Below are 23,571 nucleotides of genomic sequence, written 5' to 3' on the forward strand. Positions count from 1 at the left end.
AAAATGATTTTAGCCAAAATTACCTGTGTTGATCTCTTTTTTTTTTTATATATATTGGCCCATTTTACCTGAATGTTGTGCGGTGGCTCAAAAAGGGACCTGCTGATACTCTAACTCTCATAATTTTAAAACAATTATACTTTTTCATATTTAATATATATATAAGACACCCATGCTAATTTGTAAAAATATCATTAGAACTCATGCGTAGGTTATTTGATTATATTATAAGTCATTTTAGCTGACTTCACCCTACCTAAACAGCAAGCAAAATGCAATTTTGCTTAAAAACTGAACATTTCTGCCAGCACTTCATGTAAAGAAAAAGTGGTTTCAACAGCACGACTCAACAGCGCCATCCTGCTTCAGCAAAGAACAGCGCACTGACACGAGCTTGATCATGTCGCTTCTCATGTGCCTATCCGGGTACTGAAGCTCCAGCCAATCCGCTTCAAGGATCGTACACTAAAGTCCTTAAATGTCGTTATGGAGTGGAAATGTATATATCAAGCCTTGCAGTGTTCATACTCTGCTCGGAGTTTGCATAGACAAGATTTGTAATCATTTTATGCATTTATTAATAGTTTTGATATAAACAACACAATTTTTGACATTGCTATCATATGAATATTAACGATATCAAGAGTAATCTTCATGCACAATATCTAGTGAACAACATTTTATAAAGTATAACCGGTTAGTGTATTAGTTAATCACACCCAGCTATCACACCAAAGGAACGTGACTGGGGACCAGCTACGTCATTCTAGGGCTTGACAAAACAGAACGCGCTTCTTCATGTGCGCAATCACCAAGGTGGAGCCAAGTCGACTGACTGAAGTGCATGGATGAAAGTGTGTGGAACCTTCTCCGTGGGAAAATACTTGCAAGTTCACGTAACCTTGAAGGAAAACAATCAAGACACGTAGGATACCTAATATGAGGTCTCATTTCATGAGGGATTTTGCTTTATTTTGCTACAGCTGCCTGTAACGCGGTTACGAAGGGCTCGAGCCAATATTAGTATTTACATAATCGTTCTGATTCGGGCTCTCACGTCAGACTCCGTATTGACTTCAGCTGGAACACCGCGCGCATTGGGATTGAAGATAACTCAAAGCTGAACTTACTCTTCATGCGACATATAAAAAATGTACAGTTATTGTTGATTATTTCGGGTAATTCAGAAAAACAAGTTATACAACAGGGAAGTGTACTTTGCGTTGCGCCCTGGTCCTAAAGCCAGTCGTGTATTCGGCTGTTGCGCGGTTATCCAGCGCGTGCTCCAATGCTTCAACTGTGGTCGTGTTCCAAATCAATAGACATAATGATGGAAAGTGTTTTGTTAGAGCAAGGCTAATTGTTTTTTTTTCTCCCCGGAGATATTCAGATTAATTTGAACGAACATTTACAGTGACTTTATTTGAATATTTGTCGTTTTTTTACGCATTTGAAGGCAGTTTCTTCTTTGGAGTGTAGTAGAGCAAAGTGAAGAAGGTCTGTGTCGTAGCAACCCAGCATACTAAAAGCGTTTGCAGGGACTTGAGTGAAGTAATGGTGGTAAATACGGTCCACTGGTTCAGGAAGGGCTTGCGGCTCCACGACAATCCATCACTCAGAGACTCCATCCAGGGAGCCCACAATGTCCGCTGTGTGTACATCCTTGACCCCTGGTTCGCCGGATCCTCGAACGTCGGGATCAGCAGGTGGAGGTAATGGATCAGGATGCCAAATAATAAAATATATGTGCTTGGAATTCATTACAATATCTTATTTTGAGTAGTGTGCTAACAAGAATGGCAAAAGAACTGTTACTAAAATGATATTCTACTGTAATCTATTGTATTCTTTTATGGTTCGAATCTGTTCTAATCTTTTCACATATATTCTATTCTACTAATTTTTGATTCTGATCAATTCTATCCATTAAATGTTGTATTCTAATTCTATTATAATCAGTTTTCTACTTATCTATTCTACTCCATACTCTATTATATCTACTACTCTATTCTACATATCAATTCTATTCTATTTCAGTGGCATCACTGCAATATGAGACTGATGAACATTTATCAAAATAATCCAAAACCTCCATTAGTTTAACTACGCATACTATCATTTAAAACTCTTAGGGTAAAACATTACCAGTCTAAAAGTACAGTAATAACAAAATGCATTGGACTTATAGACTTTGCTTTTAACAAAGACATTTTACAATTTATTAGTGGTTTTACAGACTAGTTAGTGATAAAATGAGTGGCTGATTGCAGTCAATACTACATCTTATGTCATAGTATCTGAATTAATAAAGGGAAACTAGTATGTTTTGCAATTTGTTGAGTCTACCGACTGGGTGAGCAAGGTCCAATTGACGGCTTGTAGCTTGTCTATCAATGGCAAGGCACTTCTGAATAGGTTTCTGATTCTGAATTTCAGTGCAAGTAAGGCAGTTTGTTTGAAACACTGATTGAAACCCAGTCAAGGTTTATATGTAAGGCTATTTTGGTTTTCAAAGAGGAGCCAAAATATCTTAATGTGTTCGTAAACTTTTCCTGATCCCACCTTCCAGTGAGGTCACACACAGCACATGATACAAGATAAAAAAAAAAAAGAGTGAGTTCTAATTTATTTATTTTTAGCAATGAGCAGAGTATTGAAACTGTAGTCAAGTAATAATAAATAAAATATTTTTTCTTTTATCCCTCAGGTCAAAAATGACCTTTTTTTTCAATGAAATGAATATACTATGTACTAAATACAAAATATTAAATAAAAAACATTATCGAAATAAAATGGAGTACTAAATTACATTTATGGAGTAGTTAATATCCATTTATTACCTGGTAATCACTTTTTTAGCATAGACCTGAAAATGAAATTTCCAACTTAAACTGTCATAAATCTTAAATGCTTTGGAGCACATACTTAAGTTTGGTCTCTTTTTAAAGAAGACACTTGGTAGATTATTGCTGAAGTGAAAAAAGTGAAGTGAAGTTTAAGTTTATTATTGTGAAAAATATAAAATATATTTTCCAAAACATGTTTTACTTTAAAACTGAGAAAATCAAAGCCATAAATCTAAACAAGATGTGTTCCAATTTTTTTCGAGGTTGATACCTCTAAAAATGAGCTTTCAGTAAGATTTTGTTTGGGCGCAGTACCAAACATTTCCACTAGATGAATTTTCCATGAAGTTTCCAATGTGGTAATTTCTGACTGCAAGGGGTAAAAGTGAGACAATTTTTTCAGGACCAATTAACTTTTTTTTAATCATGTCCATGATTTGTGTGTGTGTGTGTGTGTGTGTGTGTGTATTCACATAGCAACTGCCAAAACTTTTACCAAGTTTCATACCATTCCGATAAAGTAAAAAAAAAAAAAAAACGAACAGCACCAGAGGGTTAAAGATTATTTATTTATTTATTTATTAAGAAGAGATGTTCACTATATAGGCTATTTGTAGCATTTGCATGTATGAAAAGGTAAGCAAATGCATTAGTTACAGAGTCTGTTGTGAGTCCCTAACTAGAAGCAATATTACATAATACAGACCCTTGCATCAGTTCTCCACACCCATGCTTGCTTACTACACTCCTCTTAAACTCTTCAAGGTATATTTTATCCATAAACAAAAGTTATGTATATTACTCACCTTCATGTTGTCGTTCTAAACGGTTTTTACTTTCCATGACGAACACAAAAGGAGGAGTTTTGAAGAATGTTCATGCTGCTCTCTTCCTTACAGTGAAAGTGGATGAGAACTTGGGACTGTAAACTGCAAAAAACACAAAAAATATCATCACTGTTTATCTATATAAAGTTATCTGAAGTCATGATAGCCTTGGGTGATAATGTAACTAACTTGACTGTATATGGAAAAAGCAGCACGTAAGCAGCTCCTTATGTGATCCACATTAGAAAGCCATATGGGTTTGGAAAAATATGAGGATGCGAAAAATGACGAGTTTCTGTGTTTGTGTTTTACAATGCTTTTTAATGCTTGGTGCAATTTATCTAACACTATAGCATGTGGTGTGTGCATGTGTATCGGTTTCTATAAATGTGTGTTCAAACACTTGAGGTGGTCGACTGCTGGGCGGCACAGGTGACCTGCTGTGATGATAATGTAACAGCACTTAGTGTCTCATTGTGTTGGGATCAGAAATGGGTCGGTGTGTTATATAGAGGATGATCATAATAATGACTACTACAAAATGCTTAGTAACGTGCTCAGTCGTGGTGACCTACTTTATTCACCATGGTATAAATAAGCTCTGATAGGACCCATCTAGTTTAGATGAACTGGGGAAGATAGATTGTGATATTTACATGATATAGAATAATAAACTAATAAAATCTAATTTAGTTTATGCCTGTTTGGTTACTGCAATTATATTTACTCCCATAATGGCTCTGTAAAATGTGATTATATATTTTATGTATTATTAAAATATTGAGAAATATATATAATTTCATATTATTAAAATATCAAAATGTTGTTCTGTAGAACTGAATGCTAACATACACCACAAACTTGATATACTTCAATTTCACATTTGAACTTAATGCACTATATTATCTCTGCAATCATTACAACAGTGCTGCAGCTAGTCCTATAACATGATACTGCAGTGTTCCCTGACCAAATGACCCGGGTTCTGTTTGGGTGTCACTGGATCAGATGACTGGGAGACAACTGTCTTTGATTTCAATCATAGGGCAGCGAGTCAGTGACAAAGAGAAGGAGGCTGCGGCTTAGACAGGGATTTACACATTATCACTGACTGCATGTAGAGGACAACATTTCGTGTGAGGACATGTGGAACAGACAGGATTGTACAACAGTACAGAAATAAAAGGACACATGATTTGGTGCAGCATGAATCTTTTGTAAACACTGATATACAGTGAGGTCCAAAACTGAGAGATGTCAGAATTATGTTTGGTTTAATTTTCTTCTGGTTAAGTTCTAGTCATGGTTTTCTTTGTCTCTTGTTATTAGGGGCCGTTTACCTGACACCGTTTTCAAAACCTTTTATGCGTTTTGCCTGTTCATTTACACGTCAAACTGCTTTTGGTGCAAAGTGCACGTTTTTTTAAAACTATACTGTTATAGAATAAAAACATGAATTTGTGAAAACAGTGACATTGTGCGTATTACGTGTTCAGTCTACAGAGTAGTTTTTCTTTACAAAGTGACATCGCCAACTACTGGCCTGGCATGAATAATACAGTGTTTTGTTTTTATCGTTTTTGTGGATCCATGTGAATGTGGATCTTTTTGACAACGTTGCTGTCTGTATGTGAAAAATGCAAAGAAAAAATTCCTGTGTTTCCATACACTATTGTTCAAAAGTTTAGGGTCAGTAAGAATTTTTGGTAACACTTTAGTTTAGGGTCCAATTCTCATTATTAGCAATTGCTTTTTAGCATGCATATTACTCGTATATTGGCTGTCTATAAAGCACATATTAATGCTTTATTCTGCATGACCATATTCTACATCCATTTATCCTACCCAATACCTAAACGTAACAACTACCTTACTAACTAGCAGTTATTAGGAATTTGAGGCAAAAGTTGTAGTTAATAGCTAGTTAATAGAGAGAATTGGACCCTAAATTAAAGTGTGACCGAATATTTATTTATTTATTTATTGACAGACATTAATGCAGCAAGGATGCATTCAATTGATCAAAAGTGAAAGTTGAGACATATGAAATGTTACAAAAAATTCATTTTCAAATAAATGCAGTTCTTTTGAACTTTCTGTTCATAAAAGAATCATGGATATTATATCACTGCATACTAAAATGATTTCTGAAGGATCATGTGAATCTGAAGACTGGAGTAATGGTGCTGAAAATTCAGCTTTGCCATCACAGGAATAAATTACATTTTAAAATATATTAAAATAGAAAAGTTATTTGATATTGTAATAATGTAACAATGTTACAGTTTTACTATATTTTTGATGAAATAAATGCAGCCTTGGTGAGCATAAGAAACTTCTTTCAAAAAACTTTTGGTCGACGCCGATGGCCTCATGGGCAGCACGCCGACCCGAGTTCGAGTCCCGGCTCGTGGTCCTTTCCCGATCCCGTCCCCCTCTCTCTCTCCCACTTCGCTTCCTGTCTAATCACTGTCCTATCATAATAAAGGCAAAAACCCTAACCCTAACGCCAAAAAAAAAAAAAAAAACTTTTGAACTTTAGTGTATAAACACAATTTTCTACACAAATGGCTGACTGGTCTCACTCCAACACGTTTCCTCCACAGTCCACACAGAGATGAAACCTGATTACATGATGCTGCTTTACGGTATTACAGACAGTATCAATATTTTGGTTATCGCAGCCATTAAGAGCAGCCTGATAAGTCTGTTTGGTTTTGTTGTGTAATTTTACAACTGATATTTGATTAGGCGATACCAATGAATGTGTCAGTGAGAAACTATAGGGATATTATCTGGTCTGCTCCCAGTACTTGCCACTCATAATCGCAAAAATAACAAAAAACAACCAAAAAAAAAAAATGTAAATATGAATGATGCTGCTTACCCAAGCAAACCAGTTGCCATGATGTTAGGCGCCAGGGTGGTTTTATGTGTTTGCTAGGTTGTTTGTTGCTAGGTGGTTGCTTACTCAGTCAAAAGATCCCATGTCCAACTGGACAATCAACATGGCTCAGGTCCTACTATATTATATTAATTCATCTAGCTTTTTTTTCCATTTCATTTTTAAACAGACCATAACCCATGTGAAACTAAATAAATGTTTGATTGATCACTCTGTAGAGCACTTGTTTAACATCTTCTGGTTAGTTTATAGTCCAGGCAGAAACATCACCATTATGTCATTATAAGAACAAAACATAATTTGTACTAAAATGATGCTAAAATGAAAACTGTCATGCCAAGACACATTAAGCTAGTGTCTGCTCTGCACTAAGACCCAGACAGGAATCCTTGAAATGCAAATTACATAACATTCTTGTGTCTGACTGTGTGAAAGTTTTAGAGAGATTTCATTTGAGATAGAGTATAGTTTGGTCAAGATTACCCAAGGTCGTCTTGGGCTTTCCTCTTACTCAGCATTTAAGGTTATGTGAGATTCTGCAGGCAACAAGAACTGGGTTTCTGGGTCAACAACACAATGCATCATGGCCAAGTGCTCTTCAGATCGCTGCTGCTTGCTACTTTAAAAGATCAATTGGTTTTCCTGCACCACTTTTCAACAGCACTGTACACCAAAAAAGCGTTCTGCACAATTTGCAATCAAATCGTTCACATGGCTTGGTTCTTTATAATGGGCCAATCTGACTGCCAATGGGCGAATCCAACTGAAATATTAAAGTCTTCAACTTGATCATGGACTGAATCATTCAGACAATTCACTATTTCACTGAATCAACATATTATCCAATTATTTCAATGTATCAAAGTTGCCATCGTTAAATTCCCATCCAGTGCTTAAAAAGTGAACGAATAAATCTTTGGTGAAGTTTGCAAATGCAATATTAAAAATTTAGCAGGTAACTCATCTACATTGTTGATGGGTTGAAAGATGAAAGATACCTCAAATAGTGCAACAAGATTGTAGTCTTACACTGAAGGAGGGAACCAAATAGTATCTAAAGACTCATGTGGCCTTTGACTTAGACTAGTAAGCAACCACCCAAAACACTCACATAGTAACACATTAAAAACAATTCAGAATACATTAGAAACCTTGTGTCAGTGCCCCAGCAACCACCCACAGCATTCTGATGGCAAATTTTACACAGGACTGCATCGCTCAATATACAGTAAAAGTATACAGTAAATGTGTAAATGTATATTCCTATAGCTCAACTGGTTCTAGCAATGCCAAGGAAGCATATTTATAAAGGTAAAGTCTTGTTTACAAAGTACCAGATTGGGGATGAAATAATCACACAATTTTTTCAAGTGATTAGCGGCACCAAAACTTCGAAGGGTATTCGGTTTTGTGAATAACAATTAGTAGCAAAATAGTTGATACAAGCAGAACTGTATATTCAGTTTTGTTCATTTGATATTAGAAATAATCAGATCTTATCTTGAATGGATTCAGGGTCATTGGAGTCTTGTATGATGAATCAAGTGTCTGTAGATGCACAATGATAGCTAAGGGCGTTAATCTGTTTTAATGGCAGCCCTCCACTTAATAAAAATATCAATGTTCAGTTAGCAGTTTTCTTTCGCTGTAAGCATGGCTCTTTGTATGTAGTAATCATGCCAATGGTTTCAAGCTGGCTCAGGCGTTCTGAATATCCCATGTTTTACCCCTATTTTCCAAAGCAGTAATTAATCAGTTATCATCAATGTATTCCAAATCATGCATGATATATCACCATTTATCAAATTGAAAGGTATTTACAAATTGCATATTTATATTGAAGAAATTTCTTTATCATTAAAACTATCAATTCTAAGTTTGAATGCTTAGAAAAAAAAATGTGATAAATTATTAAAATGTTGGGTAAAAATTGAAAATGAAATGCGTAAAGTTTGCAATGATGCACTGTAGTTTCACCAAGCAATTATCTATAATTATAGCCATTATTCTGTCAGTGGATAGTTATTTTTTACCCTATTCTTGTTCAATGCCTTGCCCTCTTTGAAATGTTTTACAGTTCAGTATATTCTGTTGCACAGTGCAATAGCACTGCAGTAGTTATTGTGAGTAGACCTGCCTTATTGTTAGATATTATTGTGCATGATATTATTTATCAGTATGTGGCTATAAATACATGTCATGTCTCTTGTTGTTTAGGTTTTTACTGCAGTGTTTGGAAGACTTGGATGCCAGCCTCCGCAAACTCAACTCACGACTCTTCGTTATCCGTGGCCAACCCACCGATGTCTTCCCCAGGCTGTTTAAGGTCCAGCTTAATTTCAATTGACTGAATTGTTAGATTTCTAAATGTTTTCCAGGAAAACATTTCTGGATTAGATGGAATAGAATTGAGGCAAAAAAATATATACATTTTGTCTTTTTGACATCTAACCTTCCATAAGTTTAGTGACTTGTCTCTCTATCACCATTGTGTGTCTATGGGTAAATATTTTACGCCCCCCTAATGGTATGATATTGAAACATGTCCAGGAGTGGAACATTACTCGTCTGTCCTACGAGTACGACTCAGAGCCATTTGGAAAGGAGCGAGATGCAGCCATCAAGAAACTGGCCAATGAGGCAGGCGTGGAGGTGATTGTTCGCATCTCTCACACGCTCTACGATCTGGACAAGTACGTACTTCCAACTTATTTTGTTTAACTTAGCAATTCATTTGTTTGTAGTAATTGACCCTTTGCTAAGCTCCACCTCCCTTGGTTGCCTTTCCTTGCTTAGAAAATCAGTACTTTCCAAAAAAAATCAATATGCAAATTACAGTTAAAAACATGAAGAGTACATTTACATGATGTACTAAAAACGGAAAAGTTTTTCCTTTGCTTTTTTTGCGCATACAGGCGACAACGTTGTCAAAACAATCCTTGTTCACACAGATCCGGACAAAAACACTGTATTTTTCATGCCAGACCAGTAATTGACAATGTCACTTTGTAAAGAAACACAAAGCGCCTATAGACTGAACACGTAATACACATGTGCATGACGTCACCATTTTCATTAATTCACGGTTTTGTAGTTTACGTGGAGACGATAATGGTATCGTTCCAAAAACTTGCACTTTGAAACCATTTTCAAAAGCTTGTGATTTCAGGCCCCCAAAATGCTGTTGTTGTGTAAAATGAACAGCCAAAAATCCAAAAAAGTTTTCCGTTTTAAGTTGAAAACTGCGTTGTGTAAATGCCCCCTAATTTACTTTGGAGCAAATGTAGGTGTTCTTAATGATATCCTCTCTGACTATCTTGTGTCAGCCTCTGCAACATTTTATCCTATTTTTGGAAAATTCTGTTTGTAACTACTCAAACGCACAGGACTACCATAGATTGGCATTAGAATCGATCAAAAGCTTGTCTGATATGGCGCATGCCAACAGGTACGATTGGTCAGTAACATATTTAAGGTGGGGCTTAGCAATGAGTCAGCTGTAATGACTTATTTTTTCTTACTCACTGGTGGGTTGTTGTCTCTCAGGATCATTGAGCTAAATGGAGGCCAGTCTCCGCTCACGTACAAGCGCTTCCAGACCCTCATCAGCAGGATGGAGGCGGTGGAGATCCCGGCAGAGACCATCACAGCAGAAGTCATGGGGTCGTGCACCACGCCCGTCTCTGATGACCACGATGAGAAGTTCGGGGTTCCTTCTTTAGAAGAGCTTGGTCAGTTTTCTATCTTTCAAGTTTAAGTTTCAAACTTAAATGTGTAGCATACTAAACTACTCACCTACAGTATGTAATAGGGCTGGGCGATATATCGCATGCGATTCTCACGCGCATTTCGTCAGTAAAGCCGGTTCCCTGATTACCGCTAAATCTCCATCACTTGCTTTCAAATGGAGCGCCTTTTAATAGACAGAGCCGTAGTTCACGGACAAGCCACGCAAAATCGCGTTCAGTATCGAAGATGAATCGACTTCGATACTGAACGCGATTTTGCGTGGCTTGTCCGTGAACTACGGCTCTGTCTATTAAAAGGCGCTCCATTTGAAAGCAGGTGATGGCGATTTAGCGGTAATCAGGGAACCGGCTTTACTGACGAAATGCGCGTGAGAATCGCATGCGATATATCGCCCAGCCCTAGTATGTAATACATCCTTTAACTGTCTTCATGTTTAAAAGTTTCAATGTAAAAAGTGTAATTGTTGATGCTTTTCCTGAAACAGGCTTTGACACAGAGGGTCTGTCCTCAGCCGTGTGGCCTGGAGGAGAAACAGAGGCCCTCACTCGTCTAGAGAGGCACCTGGAGAGAAAGGTTGGAGACACTCCTTAATCACACATGCACAACTGTAGGATTAATAATATTCACAGATTATAGATGCACAATCCTACTGTAAGAAATTAAGAAAACTAAATGTTACATTTGTAAGACAAACTGGCCCCTAGACATCCTTATTGTTGTAAATTAATGATAATTTCATAACAAATACCTTTTTTTTTCTCTAGGCTTGGGTTGCCAACTTTGAGCGTCCAAGAATGAATGCCAATTCACTGTTGGCCAGTCCCACTGGCTTGAGTCCATATTTAAGATTCGGCTGCCTCTCCTGTCGACTCTTCTACTTCAAACTCACAGACCTCTACAGAAAGGTCAGCATGTCATCATATGTATCTTATGTACTTCAAATGATGTTGCTAATATTAAAACGGACTCAATGATCACTTTTGTGAGTAAATTACACTTTTCTCCATAGGTCAAAAAGAACAGCTCACCTCCTCTGTCCCTCTATGGCCAATTACTGTGGCGTGAATTCTTTTACACGGCCGCCACCAACAACCCACGCTTCGACAAGATGGAAGGCAACCCGATTTGTGTGCAGATCCCGTGGGACAAAAACCCAGAGGCTTTGGCCAAGTGGGCTGAGGGCAGGACAGGTTTCCCCTGGATCGATGCCATCATGACCCAGCTGAGGCAAGAGGGCTGGATCCACCATCTGGCCCGACACGCAGTCGCTTGTTTCCTCACCCGCGGAGACCTGTGGATCAGCTGGGAGGAGGGCATGAAAGTATAAAGCACTTATTATTGTGATTATTTTATGTATTTTACTAAAATGACAGAAGTTCAGTGACAGCACTCACATGCATCTGTCTTCACAGGTCTTTGAGGAGCTGCTGCTGGATGCAGACTGGAGTGTGAATGCAGGAAGCTGGATGTGGCTGTCCTGCAGCTCCTTCTTCCAGCAGTTTTTCCACTGCTACTGTCCCGTGGGCTTCGGCCGTCGCACTGACCCCAACGGAGACTACATACGGTGAGTTAGAATGGTACACTGTAAACAAAGAACAATAAAAAAAACAAAAACGATTTAGCCTCTGAACAAAATATATTTTATTTTCAGCCCCAAAACGTTTAATAAAATTCTATATTATATGTCTGGCCAAGAACAATTGACATCTTCACCCTTTATTCAAATATTATTAAATATTTGTTGAAGATTTTGTAAGCATATTATTGTGCTTAAAGTCAATAATTTTTTTTGGGATAACACAATAAAACGTCAAATTACATGGATATAATTTTCATTGTATGCTTTTTCTTGTGTGCTTTTTGTTTTTCCTATGCATTTTTTTGCATAGTAAAATAAAACCTGTTGCTGTAGTTTGCATTTTTTGCCACATAATTTTGTCAGATAAATATCTTAATAAAGTTTAGTGTTTTGATCTTCCTTCTATATTTAAAATGTCTAAAAAAAATCAAGAATATTATCCATATATTTTGATGGCTTAATTGAACTTGTAGGGTCATACATATAATATATATATATATTTTATTTACACAATATCCAGTAAATTTATATATAAAGTTGTATTAGTATGGTGTAGGGCCTCCTTTTGCAGCCAAAACAGCATCGATTCATCTTGGAAATGACAGATACAAGTCCTTCATGGTGGCCAGAGGGATTTTGAGCATTTCCTCTTCCAGAACAGTGGCCAGGTCATGTAATACCGGTGGAGAAAATACCCCAAAGTGGAATACCCCAAAGTGGCTTAAAAATATTTAGATCTGGTGACTGTGCCGGCCATGGGAGATGTTCAACTTCACTTTCAAGTTCATCAAACCATTCTGTCACAAGTCTTGCTGTGTGTATTGGTGCATTATCATGCTGACACACGGCACCCCCTTCAGGGTACAATGCCATTAGGTGCACATGGTCCTCCAGAATGGCTCGGTAGTCCTTGGCAGTGATGCGCCCGACAAGCACAGTAGGGAATGCCATGATATTGCAGCCCGGACCATCACAGATACACCCCTGTGATTCTCTCTGGGCACACAACAGTCCAGGTGTTAAGCCTCTCTGGGGCTTCTCCACACCATAACTCCTACGGATGTGGGAAAGACAGTGAAGGTGGACTCATCAGAGAACAATACATGTTCCACACTGTCCACCAATGAAACCGACATTTGGCATTGGCACGAGTGACCAAACGTTTTGGCTATAGCAGCCCAATCATGAATATTGACGAATAGTTTTGTCGAAAACAGGAGAGTTGAGGTGCGCATTTAATTCTACAGTGAGCTGGGCAGCTGTAGTTTTATGTTTTTGGATACAGTCTGGGTTACCTGGACATTCCTTTCAGACAGCTTCCTCTTGCTTCAACAGTTACTTCTGTTGGACGTGGTTCGTCCTATGTGGTGGTATGCCGACATTACCCTGGATACCATTGCTCTCTATACACCACAAAGACTTGCTGTCCTGGTCACAGATAATAGCCAGAAATTGCACTGTTACAATGTAATAGATTACATTATATATATGTATATAATGTACTCCCCTTTTCTCTTGAAGGCGATATTTGCCAGTGTTGAGGGGTTTCCCAGCCAAGTATATCTACGACCCCTGGAGTGCTCCTGAAAGCGTCCAGAAAGCAGCCAAATGTATAATTGGTGTACACTACCCCAAACCCATGGTGCATCACGCAGAGGCAAGCCGCCTTAACATAGAGCGTATGAAACAGATCTACCAGCAACTATCCTGCTACCATGGCCTGGGTAAGACAGAAAAGGGAAATGAAAATGCCACACTAACCCATACCTCGCTCTCGCTATATTGTCCTATAGGCTTCTGCAACATTTATTGGTGTAACTTCTAAATACTTTTACCTACAAAAACATAATGGTGTAAATGTGTTTAATCTATATGCACTCATAAGCTTCAGGATACTGAGGGTTGATTTAGGTTATTCATTTTTTTAAAGGATTTGTGTAAATTGAATATGATTTAATACCTGAATTAGCAGAAAAATAGCAGAGGATCTGAAATGAGTCTCTGACTGATGCCTCATTCCCCTACAGGACTGCTGGCAACAGTGCCATCCAACGCTAATGGAAATGGTGAGAATTCCGCTACATTTATGGGATTCCAAACAGGAGATGTGACCAAGGAAATCACTGCACCTTCAGGTTTGCACATTCTCAAACTTCTCTATCTGTTTTTATGCAAGCTATGCCCATATTAGACACATCTTAAGTAAAACTTAAATCATGACTTAACCCTCTTGTGTTGTTCGGCCATTTTAGACTGAAAAAATAAATGTTTTGAAATTTTAAAAATCACTACTTCATCGGAATGGTACTAAACTCAGTGACTTTTGCGGCAGTTGCTATGTGTCCACAAAAAAAAAAAAAAAAAAAATGCTAAATGGTCATAAAAAAATGGTCACACTTGTGTTTTTCGCAGTCAAAAATACATGCCATTGGAAATGAATGGGAAATAAGCAAAAATGCAAAAATACAGAGAATTTTTATCTGTAGTGTACAATCTAAAAATTAGCCACAATGCAGAAAAAAAGTGCACAGCAATGAAGGGGTGACGCTCTGAAATATTTAGAGTGCAAAATAGACAACTCGAACACATATCAGGTTTGATATAACTCTGATAAAGCATTCCTATTAATTTTGGTTACATTTTTGTTGAATTTTAATGTTATGTGTAACAAAATGTATTTCTGTGTTCCGGTTTGACTAAAATTAATACAAAAACTGACACATCATTCAACATCTCAAATAAACAAACAAAAATCTAAACCTTGACAAAAAGTAGTCTTTAAGAATGTCCAAATCCACAATTTAAAAAAAAAAAAAAAAAAAAAAAAAGTATTTATGTCTAAAAACTACGGAAGAGGATTAGGGCCAAGCAATAATAAAAAAATAAAACCATCTCGAGATTAAAGTTGTTAAATTCCGAGAATAAACTCGTTAAATTACGAGAAAAAAGTCGTTAAATTTCGAGAAAAAGGTTGAGATAAAATGTTGAGAATAAACTCATTAAATTACGAGAAAAAAGTCGAGATAAAATGTTGAGAATAAAGTCATTAAATTATGAGAAAAAAGTCGTTAAATTATGAGAACAAATTTGTTAAATTACGAGAAAAAAACTCGTTACACTTCGAGAAAAAAGTCGAGATAAAATGTTGAGAATAAACTCATTAAATTATGAGAAAAAAGTCGTTAAATTACGAGAACAAATTTGTTAAATTATGAGAAAAATGTCGTTAAATTTCGAGAAAAAAGTCGAGATAAAATGTTGAGAATAAACTCATTAAATTATGAGAAAAAAGTCGTTAAATTTCGAGAAAAAAGTCGAGATAAAATGTTGAGAATAAACTCATTAAATTATGAGAAAAAAGTCGTTAAATTTCGAGAAAAAAGTCGAGATAAAATGTTGAGAATAAACTCATTAAATTATGAGAAAAAAGTCGTTAAATTACGAGAACAAATTCGAATTTTTTTTTTCTTGAAATTTAACAAGTTTATTCTCGGAATTTAATGAGTTTATTCTCAACATTTTATTTCAACTTTTTTCTCGAAATTTAACAACTTTAATCTCGAGATGTTTTTTTATTATTATTATTGCTTGGCCCTAATCCTCTTCTGTAAAAAACAACTAGAGAATTTATAAGCCATTTTATATAGAGCTAAATAGGAATCTAGTGGTCACACCATGGCATTACAGATGTTTTTCCTTTTTACTTCCTCCAGATGGCACTATTTTGCACTAATTGGATTTTAAAGGCATTGTCTCTATTTTAATATGAAATACAGATTTAATTGAAAAGCAATAAAAAAATAATTCTAAGGGAAAATATTTATCATAATAATTGCATAAATAATTATTAGTACCATGAAATAAAAAATATTATTGAAAAAAATATTGATTTTACTTAAAAAAAAGTTACATTTCAGGTGTTCAGTCACTTTCGACCGTGAATAATACAAGTGTGACCCCCAAATGAACAATACCAGAGGGTTAAAGTCAGCCTTTTCTTCCCTTTTGGGATGTATATCCGAGTGAAATATCTGAGTTTGCTTCTCAAACAAGAAAAAAACTTGAATATGGCCATCAGGAATTGATTGGATGGTTGTGGTCATGCCAGTAAACACATAATCCGAAAAGTAAAGAGATGTCGCTGCAACTTGGTTATTTTAATTTCAATAAAAAAAACTTCCCTTTGTGCAAAAACAGCATAATGCCGAAAACATTACTATATCTGATTTATCTTTTTTAATTAATCTCAGGCTATCAGATGCCACCCACCTCTCAAGGTGAATGGCACGGCAGGATGGTTTACTCACAAGGAGACCACCAAACAACCAGCAGCATGCCACTGCAAGGTACAAAACCTATACCAACGACGTGTCAATATCTATATCTGCAATTATCAACAATGTCATTAAATCTCAGCAGCATTGTTATTTTTCCAAATGCAAGACATGTCATTATAGTGTTTATCTTGCAGGTTTTGCAGGCAACAGTAGTAGCACAATGTGCTACAGGCAAGACTCACAGCAGATACCTGGTACAGCTATACAGCCAGGTAAAGACCTCCACATTTAACCAAAGGCCAGTCTAACTTTATAAAGATGTTACAGTTAGCATTATAATCTTTAAATCTCATTCTCAGGACGAGGGCTGCACAGCAGCATCCTCCAGACATCTGGAAAACGACACAGCGAGGAGTCTGGTCCTGCCACGGGCTCAAAAGTTCAACGTCAGAGCAGCTCTTAAACATCAGGTCTGCCACTGGTTGGCTATATGTGCAAAAACATTAATTATGAAAATGTTATATACACACACACATATGTACACATATTTACATTTTAAAGTATTTTGTAGTTACTTATATATGCCATATTATTAAACAAATCATAGTGACTTTTTAAAAAATTATTTAAAAAGACCTTTTTTGTCAAGCATTTCTGTTTTTCTTCACGTTCTAATGCTTTATGAAGCCTAATATATGTTGTTTTTGTGTTTTTTTTTTTAGAAACGGTCCATCCATGCACAGCGGTCAGCATGACTTCGCAGAGGCCTGATTTTTTTGTTAGCACCTTTTTCGAGTTTTGCATTTTTATGGAAGAAACCAAAATCCCATTGACGGGAGCGACTCAAGGGAGTGCATGATTCTCTCTGAAAGCACATCACACATAGCACTTCAAAACTGACTGTACTTTATCACAGGGACTTCACCCAATTGGTCGGCAACATCCTGACAACATTGGAATTACGTTGTGGCTCTGTAATCTTCACAGCTGCAATGTTCTGTCAACGTTGCGTTCATGTTTGGACTGTTTGGGACTAAATCTTGTGTATATAAGGATTTGATGAATACTTACATACAAAATGTACATATTTAATATTGTATGTGCTTTCTCTATTTCATGTAGTCATAGACCCATTGATATATTTTTGATATAAAGAAATATTGTGGATCAGTTTTACTCTGTTCGTTATTGAAAGCATTTGTAGACTGTCCATGCAGTACATTACTTTGCCTCTCCTCGGGCTGTTTGCTTGCACTGTTTTTTATTTTTAATCTCTCCTTTGCTTGCTCGTTCTCTCTCTGTCTCTACCACAGCCGTTTGTGATCTCTCTCTTTTTAGTTACTCTTTTCAGACTGACATCTGTCTCGTCCACCTCCTCAGCCCGTTTACTCTTCCTTGCTATCTGAGTGTCTCTCCATTGCTGTAAACTATTCGAAAATATAATTCACCACAGTGTTTCTCATTGTCTTACATTGTGCTTGTTTAATAAAGTGTAAATGTACATGTTGTCTCGCTCATTTACTTACAGGATGCTGTTCTGTCTCACAGATGCTGTTGTCACTCATTTTTTGGGTGACTAATGCTGATTCACAGCATAGCTGATGACCTATTACATGAATATAAATAAGTTATATGTGGAAAATATTTTATATACATACATATATATATATACACATATATATATATATATATATATATATATATATATATATATATATATATATATATATATATATATACACATGAAGATATAGAATAATGAAAATTATGAAAAACAATCATCTGCAAACAAATGGTGCTTAGCCTTTTCTTAAAACTAACCTTTCTTAACTTTTGCAATTACCTGCTGTAACCAGCTGGTGTCGAGGTGATTTTAAAGGGTTAGTTCACCCAAAAATGAAAATTCTGTCATTTATTACTTACCCTCATGCTGTTCCACACCCGCAAGGCCTTCGTTAATCTTCAGAACACAAATTAAGATATTTTAGTTGAAATCCGATGGCTCCGTGAGGCCTCCATAGGGAGCAATGGACACTTCCTCTCTCAAGATCCATAAAGGTACTAAAAACATATTTAAATCAGTTCATGTGAGTACAGTGGTTCAATATTAATATTATAAAGCGACGAGAATATTTTTGGAGCGCCAAAAAAACAAAATAACGACTTATTTAGTGATGGCCGATTTCAAAACACTGCTTCAGGAAGATTCGGAGCATAAATGAATCAGTGTGTCGAATCATGATTCAGATCGCGTGTCAAACTGCCAACGGCTGAAATCACGTGACTTTGGCGCTCTGAACAGCAGATTCGACACACTACTGATTTATCTGTGCTCCGATGCTTCCTGAAGCAGTGTTTCGAAATCGGCCATCACTAAATAAGTCGTTATTTAGTTTTTTTTGGCGCACCAAAAATATTCTCGTCGCTTTATAATATTAATATTGAACCACTGTCTCACATGAACCGATTTAAATATGTTTTTAGTACCTTTATGGATCTTGAGAGAGGAAGTGTCCATTGCTCCCTATGGAGGCCTCACGGAGCTATCGTATTTCAACTAAAATATCTTAATTTGTGTTCTGAAGATTAACGAAGGTCTTACGGGTGTGGAACGGCATGAGGGTGAGTAATAAATGACAGAATTTTCATTTTTGGGTGAACTAACCCTTTAAGTGGATTTTCAAACCATTTCTACTCATGTTCAAACAAGTGTCTAGTTAATCAAAGTTCACCACATTGACTATGAACATGCTATCTAAGGTCAACCACAAAGTGTCCAAAACACAGACCATTGGCCCAAATACTTTTTAATCTTAAGTTTAAGCAAAACATTTACTGATTCACAACTTAAAACCTAACAAACATGTTTGTTTATGCTATCTTTCTTTCAAACAAATGAAATTCGTGCACTTTTTAGGGTGGAGTGAGTGTCCAAGAACGTTTTGAGGCCATTATAAACGCCTTGAGAGGTTATCATCACACATTTGACTCTTAAAAACATCACAATATTGATTGCTTACCTAAAACAGTGGGGGTTTTGCCTAAAAGGACAGAACGAAACGCGAACGTTAGCTTTTAGGAACCTTGTCAGTTTCACTGAATCCAACGGACCAAAATAAACATTAAGAGTGTAAATAAACGAGATCTTTGTATACTAAGGCCACATTAGCAGTGATTCAAAAGGCATAATCGCTTGGCCACGCCTCCACTTCGCGTATGACGTGACGTCTACAATATTATTATTCATTTCTTTGTTCAAGTCTTTGCATGAACTCAATGCAGTTATTTTCTACACGTTAAAATGTCACACATACATAAACCATTCACAGCTGATCGGTCGAGACTCATCCACATGTGTCATGTTATGAAATTTATTTTGCGAAAAGGACATATCACCACTTAATAAATAACTTCATAAATAAATATCGTCACAGCCATGCCTTTTCTCTGAAATAAAGAAGAATCACCTGAAAGTGTCAGATGAAATGAAACTTAATAATTAAATGAAAGAAGACGAAGAGGTAAAATCTTCGTCACAATTCATAAATGGTGTGTGTGTCTCCGTCTCCATATGTCCACATGGTGGCGCTGTTTCTCTATTTCATGTGATCGAAAAAATATCTCCTTCGAGCCGGATTCGAACCAGCGACCTAAGGATTTCAGTGATAAACCGCTACAGTCCTCCGCTCTACCAACTGAGCTATCGAAGGGATACGTCACCGATGACTAAAAGAGAATGTAAACATTAGACATCAGGGCATGTCGACTAGAAAGTACTAATTAATTCAATACTGTTCAATCATATGATGTAATAGATACTATCTTTAAAAGAACATATAATCAACAGATAAAGTTACAATATATATCCTTTTTCGAGTTGCATATGCTGTATGGTAAGTACAGTTTTAGCCATTGCGTTCTGATTTCAATTCTGAAAATGCAAAAAAAACAAAAACAAAGCTAGATTATCAAAGGACGAAACAAAATTTACTCTCCAAGTACAAATTGTACACACAAAGAGAAGTACAAAACATATTGGAACTTAGTGTAATGTCAATAGCAATAACTGATGTACAGGAATAGCGAGGAATTGATGCGTACAATTTCAATCTATATATTTAAAAAAATATTGATGTACCGCAGAGTAGATACTGCTACTTTAACTGTGAATTTGCTATTTGGGGATCTTGTTGTCAATCGTCGCAAACACTGGGCCCCTGCTAGATGCAGCTGTCCCTTGTTGGGTCTGTCCAATCAGGAATCTGATTTAAATAAGACCTCCACCTGTCACTCACAAATAACATGCTGGCAGACGGTACGTTTTACACGACAACGATGTACTAAAAACAGAAAAGTTTTTTCTTTGCATTTTTCGTGTGCAGACGACACCATTGTCAAAATAATCCCCGTTCACACGAAATCCGCGAAAACCAATGTATTATGCATGCCAGGCCAGTAGTTGGCGATGTCACTTTATAAATAAACCATTATCGTTTTTTTTAACTAGTATTTTGAAACATGTTTTGAAAAGTTTGCGTTTTCAGACACTCAAACGCCGTTGTCGTGTAAATGAATGGCCAAAAAGCATAAAAGTTTTACGTTGTAGTTTGAAAATGGTGTAAACTGCCCCCAAAAGGTTGATAGAATCACTCCTCAGAACAAGGGTACAGTGAGCTCATAAAGACTATTTATATTCAAACAAGGGAGGAAGAAAGGGAGCTAGTTACCCTTCATTCTTCATCTATCACTCATCCTGTCTATTAGCTACTGAAGATGACATAAGAGTGACACAATTGCTTTATATAAGTGCACAATGATGTAACATTAAAATCAACGTTAATAAGAGGTGGCATGGGAGAATTGGACCAGTGGAGAGCCATAAATTCCTTCACAATCCTAAAACAAATACCATCCCACAAGTGGCTTAAGTGGTTCCTTATTTCTCTGTACACATTATGACAAACTCTTTCCAGAGCTCATTAGAAATTGCTCAGAAACAAATGCAAAGCATCTAATGTGTAATGCTTTTAAGGGGCAACTGAAATATTCTGCTATGCTCTTAGCACAGTCAACTTTTGATGTTTTTTATTTTATTGTATTTATTTGTAATAATATTATAGTCATTGTCACAAGGTCCTTCTGAAATCATTCCAGTATGCTTATTTGGTGCTCAAGTAAATTTAAAAATAATTTATGTGGAAACCATTAAACATTTTTTAAACAGGATTCTGTGATAATTTCCATAGAACAGCATTTATAAGACTTTTCCAACATTATACATCAAATAGAAAACTGGCATCAGGGACAGACTCAGTGTTTATTTTCCCAAAGGACTGGCGGTGGTTCCACAGGTTTCCAATGGCAAGCAGAGACAGCCAGCTGAAATGTTAATACACAAATAGTTGTACAGTCGCCACTGAACACTTGTCGGCCTTTGTCTGTTATCTCTCTGTCTACCATTATGCAGTTCACATTGTCTCAGGGGTGGGGTATAAAATTCCCTGTAATTTTCAAATAGACATTGAATTAATGAGATATCCATTAACCTAAAAATGACACAGAATCATTGTTTATATTCAAAGCAACAGATGGAACGAAACCACTGATGCTAGGCAATTAAATCAATGCCTAAATATTGGTGCCCAGTTAATCTAATCAAACATGGTGTGAAACAAGATCCCTACCAATGCACAAGTGTACGTGTGCATCTGTTTTTAGTCAGAAATAGGCTCCTCTTCACACCACAAAGGTTTTAGGGTAGGAGAGTCAGAGGTTAGAGGTCAGGGTCTGGGTATTGGACAAGACAAGGCCCTGCTAGGTAGAAAATAGATCCTACATGCATCTGTTCAAAAAGCTTAGCCAAGAGCCATTTAGCAAACGTCACATGGGGAGGGAGAACCCTATAAAACCACAAGGCATCCATGGAGAACATCTCAGTCCCTTTAGGATCTTTACCACCGGCTGTACAGTGATCTGCTCTTCCCAAAACATTCAAAAGTAGCACCATGTGCGACACCATGCAGTATGTGGAGGAGTTCGAGGAGGATGTGAACGAAGAAGAAGAAGAAGAAGAAGAAGAGGAGGTTGAAGAAGAGGCTAAGGAGGAAGAAGAAACTGAGGAGAAGGAACAAGAGGGAGATGAAGAAAAGGAGGCAGAAGAAGACACCAAACCCAAGCTCAAGATGTATGTTCCCAACATTATGGCACCAAAGCTGCCTGATGGAGAGAAGCTGGACTTTGATGACATCCACCGGAAGCGTGTGGAGAAGGACTTCAATGAATTACAGAGTCTCATCGAGCTGCACTTCTCCACCAGGCAGAAGGAGGAGGATGATCTCATAGCTTTGAAGAACCGCATTGAGCGGCGTCGGGCCGATCGTGCCGAGCAGCAGCGCATCAGAGCCGAGCGTGAGCGTGAGAGACAGGCACGCATTGCCGAGGAAAGGGCACGGCGTGAGGAGGAGGCCGCCAAATTACGAGCTGAGGAGGATGCCAGGAAAAAGAAGATCCTTTCAAACAAGGGCTACGGTGGCTATCTGCAAAAGGTGGATCAAAAGAAAGGCAAGAAATTGACAGAACGTGAAAAGAAGACCAAATGTCTGATGGAACGTCGCAAGCCCCTCAACATCGATCACCTCAACCAGGAAAAGCTGGGAGAGAAAGCCCTTGACCTTTGGAAGTGGCTCAGCCAACTCCAAGCTGAGAAGTTTGACCTGGCTGAGAAACTAAAGAGGCAGAAGTACGACATCAAAGTTCTGCGTAACCGCGTTAATGACCATCAAAGGGGAGCTAAGGTGACCAAGACCATCAGGAAGACCAGGAAATAAATTAATCACACTGACACATGCAATGACACAGAACAGAACCAAAAAGGTTTGTTGGAATCACAGTTTCAAGTCTCATATCGAACTTTCCAGGACAACATCATTTCTATTTTTATTTCTTTTGATTAATATGTTTATTTAGCATTGTATCATACATGTAATGGGTTTTATTGGGTTTAATGTTTTGTTTCATGTAATCTGATGCTGTAAACCTTTAAAAGTTTAATCTTTTTTTTGTTCCACAAGATCTCACAACAGAAATGCAATCTTATATTTGAATGTATGATTTTGTTTCTGAACATTTACTCATTAACCCAAATGTTAACAAATATCTCAAATTAAAGTAATTTCAATTTGGAAAATATGTATCATCTCTTTAGCATTATCAGGCAATGTCTAGGCTACATTAATCCGGAGACATTTGGATATATATGCATATGGGTACAATATGCGTCACGTGACTAAACATGCATCATTGTTTTCAAATACCTCCGTTTTCAGTTCACCATCCACACACTAGCTACAACGCAAATTTATCCACTTTGCAGAGAGTTTCAAAAAGC

At 37.0% G+C, this 23,571-nt stretch overlaps 3 protein-coding genes and 1 non-coding gene across 5 annotated transcripts in view; 2 read left to right on the forward strand and 2 right to left on the reverse strand.

The window, feature by feature from the left end:
• Positions 1-10,242, reverse strand: part of btbd11a (BTB (POZ) domain containing 11a) — a 168,761-nt gene extending 158,519 nt beyond the window's left edge. For both annotated transcript variants that reach the window (XM_048155192.1, XM_048155191.1), the window contains exons 1-2: positions 10,104-10,242; positions 3,653-3,775 (exon numbers count right to left, since the gene is read on the reverse strand). The gene's annotated coding sequence lies outside the window, so the exon portion shown is untranslated. The remainder of the gene's footprint in view (positions 1-3,652; positions 3,776-10,103) is intronic.
• cry1a (cryptochrome circadian regulator 1a) lies at positions 783-17,687 on the forward strand. The gene is made up of 14 exons (XM_048155193.1): positions 783-1,712; positions 8,796-8,904; positions 9,129-9,271; positions 10,125-10,309; positions 10,813-10,901; positions 11,093-11,233; positions 11,338-11,649; positions 11,741-11,892; positions 13,429-13,631; positions 13,935-14,042; positions 16,158-16,253; positions 16,379-16,456; positions 16,544-16,654; positions 16,907-17,687. Exons 1-13 carry the CDS (start codon positions 1,555-1,557, stop codon positions 16,645-16,647), a joined length of 1,878 nt encoding a protein of 625 aa, XP_048011150.1. The 5' UTR covers positions 783-1,554; the 3' UTR covers positions 16,648-16,654; positions 16,907-17,687.
• A 2,119-nt stretch (positions 17,688-19,806) lies between these two features.
• trnay-gua lies at positions 19,807-19,894 on the reverse strand. The gene is given in 2 exon segments: positions 19,807-19,842; positions 19,858-19,894. It is a non-coding gene; the product is annotated as a tRNA-Tyr (tRNA).
• Positions 19,895-21,626: 1,732 nt separating this feature from the next.
• Positions 21,627-23,370, forward strand: tnnt2c (troponin T2c, cardiac). Its single transcript, XM_048155199.1, has one exon. The coding sequence runs from the start codon at positions 22,190-22,192 to the stop codon at positions 23,009-23,011; it is 822 nt and encodes a 273-aa protein (XP_048011156.1). The 5' UTR covers positions 21,627-22,189; the 3' UTR covers positions 23,012-23,370.
• The last annotated feature ends 201 nt before the right edge of the window (positions 23,371-23,571 follow it).

This window comes from Megalobrama amblycephala, linkage group LG14 (assembly GCF_018812025.1).
Source record: "Megalobrama amblycephala isolate DHTTF-2021 linkage group LG14, ASM1881202v1, whole genome shotgun sequence".
NCBI lineage: Eukaryota > Metazoa > Chordata > Actinopteri > Cypriniformes > Xenocyprididae > Megalobrama > Megalobrama amblycephala.

What these genes read in the sequence shown, in the direction of transcription:
- cry1a (XM_048155193.1), top strand. Translation starts at nt 1,555, where the DNA reads ATGGTGGTAAATACGGTCCACTGGTTCAGGAAGGGCTTGCGGCTCCAC. An exon ending in AGAGGCACCTGGAGAGAAAG is followed by an intron (nt 10,902 to 11,092) that starts GTTGGAGACACT and finishes TTTTTTCTCTAG; the next exon opens with GCTTGGGTTGCCAACTTTGA. An exon ending in GCTGGGAGGAGGGCATGAAA is followed by an intron (nt 11,650 to 11,740) that starts GTATAAAGCACT and finishes CTGTCTTCACAG; the next exon opens with GTCTTTGAGGAGCTGCTGCT.
- tnnt2c (XM_048155199.1), top strand. Translation starts at nt 22,190, where the DNA reads ATGTGCGACACCATGCAGTATGTGGAGGAGTTCGAGGAGGATGTGAAC.